The sequence below is a fragment of the Perca flavescens genome, chromosome 19 (genome assembly GCF_004354835.1).
Source record: "Perca flavescens isolate YP-PL-M2 chromosome 19, PFLA_1.0, whole genome shotgun sequence".
Taxonomy (NCBI): Eukaryota; Metazoa; Chordata; class Actinopteri; order Perciformes; family Percidae; genus Perca; species Perca flavescens.
In genome coordinates, this window is record NC_041349.1 from 19,997,889 (window position 1) to 20,000,689 (window position 2,801).

The 2,801-nt window shown below is 46.6% G+C and overlaps 1 protein-coding gene across 1 annotated transcript; it reads left to right on the plus strand.

Moving 5' to 3' along the window:
* The first annotated feature begins 1,131 nt into the window (after positions 1-1,131).
* Positions 1,132-2,667, plus strand: LOC114545627 (doublesex- and mab-3-related transcription factor A1). Its single transcript, XM_028564043.1, has 2 exons — positions 1,132-1,662; positions 1,901-2,667. The coding sequence occupies exons 1-2, from the start codon at positions 1,185-1,187 to the stop codon at positions 2,665-2,667; spliced, it is 1,245 nt and encodes a 414-aa protein (XP_028419844.1). The 5' UTR covers positions 1,132-1,184.
* Positions 2,668-2,801: the final 134 nt, after the last annotated feature.

Below are 2,801 nucleotides of genomic sequence, written 5' to 3' on the forward strand. Positions count from 1 at the left end.
GGGAATCATTATCTCAGTAAAACGCAACATGGGGGTTGAGTGCTTCCATCCACTGCCTCTTTAACCTGCGTCCATTATTCAGAGGGAGTCTAGTGGAGTCAGAACTACAGGGAGACCAAAAGAAGTCACTAACGTCTCACTCTAACATTTACAGATGATTAGGAGATGCCTATTTTAGTTCCCATTTTAAGTGTTTGCGCATGCCATATCAGTCAAGCATATAATAATAAGCATATAATAGCAAACTGTATTTATGTATAGGCTACTGCACGCACACATTTGCAGCAAATTAAAAAAAAGTTGAGAAGGACAGTGTGCTTGATGTACAAATGCATGCACTAACAGTGTTTAAGTTATGGGTTTCCCTTGGTGACTGACGGCCTCTGTTTGTCACATTATGCTCAAGTTGTTTTCCACGTAATAACTGTAAGGCAATCTGTTGCGTGTAACTGGATCCTACTTGAATGGAGAGAAATTAATGAAACATGTGACAAGGTGTGATTAGTGATCCACCAATCTTGCTGGGTGTTTGTTGACAGATGGGTCTTTTGTCAAGGTAATTTGTTGAACAGAATAACCAGGTAGATAATTACCTGCTGCTTCTGTGACCATTATTAGGGCCATTGTTCTGTTAAAAGCATCCCAATTGTGAATATTCATTGCTCAGTAGAGCAACCAAAGAGGGTCATTGTATCTAGCAGACCTGAGGCAACATGTTTTTCTTTCTGTTTAGAAAAAGCTTGGTTTCCTAATTCAACAAAGTAACATGTTTTGACTGGTGGTGCATATTAAACATAACTCTTAAAGCAACCAAAACTTCAATGCATTCTTGAATGTAATTTACTACAGATCACAATTTCTAAAATGATCATACAAAGTCTTGTCCTGGTAGGCTTTACTTTTCTCAAACTGCTGCAAATAGGCTCAGTTGCATCAGATTAGACCACTATTCATCCGGGATGCAAATAAACATGATAGGGTATTAACTGGAGCGGAAAGGGGTGTGACCAGGGTGTTGTATTTCATGTCAAACCACCTGGAGAGGAGACACTTAAGGCGCGCTGGTTCAGGGTGCCAGCGGCATTACAGAGACGCCAGTCACTCAGAGAAGGCCACATCACTTGACTGAGTACTTGCATAACTGTATTGGACTTTAAGACGTTGTGTTTACAACTATTCAGGCAATGGACAGCAGGATCAGACCGCTTGGCCTGGCCGGGCACACCGCCAACCCTCTCAGTGGCTTGCAGGTGCCTCATTCCCTCCTGCGCCCTCCGCATCTCATCCTCCGGGGTTGTAACCCCGCGCTAGAGAGGGGATACCCCCGCACCCCGAAGTGCGCCAGATGCAGAAACCACGGCGTTGTTTCCGCGCTGAAAGGCCACAAGCGTTTCTGTCGCTGGAGAGACTGCGTGTGCGCAAAGTGCACTCTGATAGCGGAGAGGCAGCGGGTGATGGCCGCGCAGGTGGCACTGAGGAGGCAGCAGGCTCAGGAGGAGAGCGAGGCCCGGGAGCTCCGGCTCATGTACCCCGGATCGGGGATCGTTGGGGAAACAGGGATCCCTCAGGCGGCAGCCGTTTGCCCCGGGGGGCCTGCAGCTACCAGCAACACTCCAACAGCTCCCAGTTTTGATGTTTTCGGAACAGAGAACCAAAAACATGGTAAGTTAGAAACAATGTTTGACATTGGAGATCCTTTTACTCAGTCATTAAATTGCTTATTGTTATCATCAATCATTTGAATTCACTGTAATGTTATTTGGTTCATTTGCAGTTTGTGTTAGATTAAAGTTACCACTAAATATAGCCCAATTTATCTTTAAAGACTGCACTGTTTCAAGCATTTTACGCAAACGGAACCTTGCGCATAAGATTTTAAAGCTGTTTGTCCACATTTCAGATGACAAACTGAGCAAGTACAACTTTTATAACGGATTCATGGGTCGACCCCTATTTGCATCCCACACCGCGCGGCTGCCCTCTCCAATTGACAAGAAAGATCTGTCTCCAAACAAGGACAACGCCGCTGCATTCAATGACAGGGCAAGTCCATCCCCAGTATTTGATCAGCGCTCAGACCACATAGAGAGTCCACAGAGGTCACTGTCCTCGTCGGATCCGGAGTCAGGCAGCGAGTCGGAGAAACCCAAGGACTACCGGAGCCTGGACCAGGACCCTACTGATATCATGGCCAAAATCTTCCCCCATCAGAAGCGGGACACGCTGGAGTCTATGGTGAGAACATGCAAAGGCGACATTGTCAGATCAATTGAACTGGTGTTGAGCTCCAAAGGGAACAAAATTGACTCTGATAGCGTGTCTCTGTCTAATCACGCAAACGCACTCAGGCCTTCTGTTGGATTGCCTGCAGCGCTTGGTGCTCTGGGGAACAAGTCTGCGTTCTCCCCGCTCCACATGCCACCGACGGCCGCTGACAGTCTGTACGGGCTCAGCCCCCGCCTCGGTGTCAGTCCCTTACGGCTGGCCTATTCCTCTGCAAACGGCGGCATGGCAGGTTTTATGTCACCATACATGCCAGTGTTTCCACTGCGTCCACCCTTGGACTCATATTCCTTCCCGGGTATGATCCGAGGCTTGTCTTACCTTCAGAGCAAGGAGTCACTGTGCAGTACAGGTCTTTACACAAGACTTAACAGTGAAAAATGACAAATTTGAAAAATGTTATTCTTTATGTAGGCTAATCTTACTGTAAACTGGCTTTTGATTTAGGCCTACCTTTAAATCGCCTTTCAAGTGCCTTAAACCCAGTTGTGCTGATTGAAATCAAGGCATTGTTACAA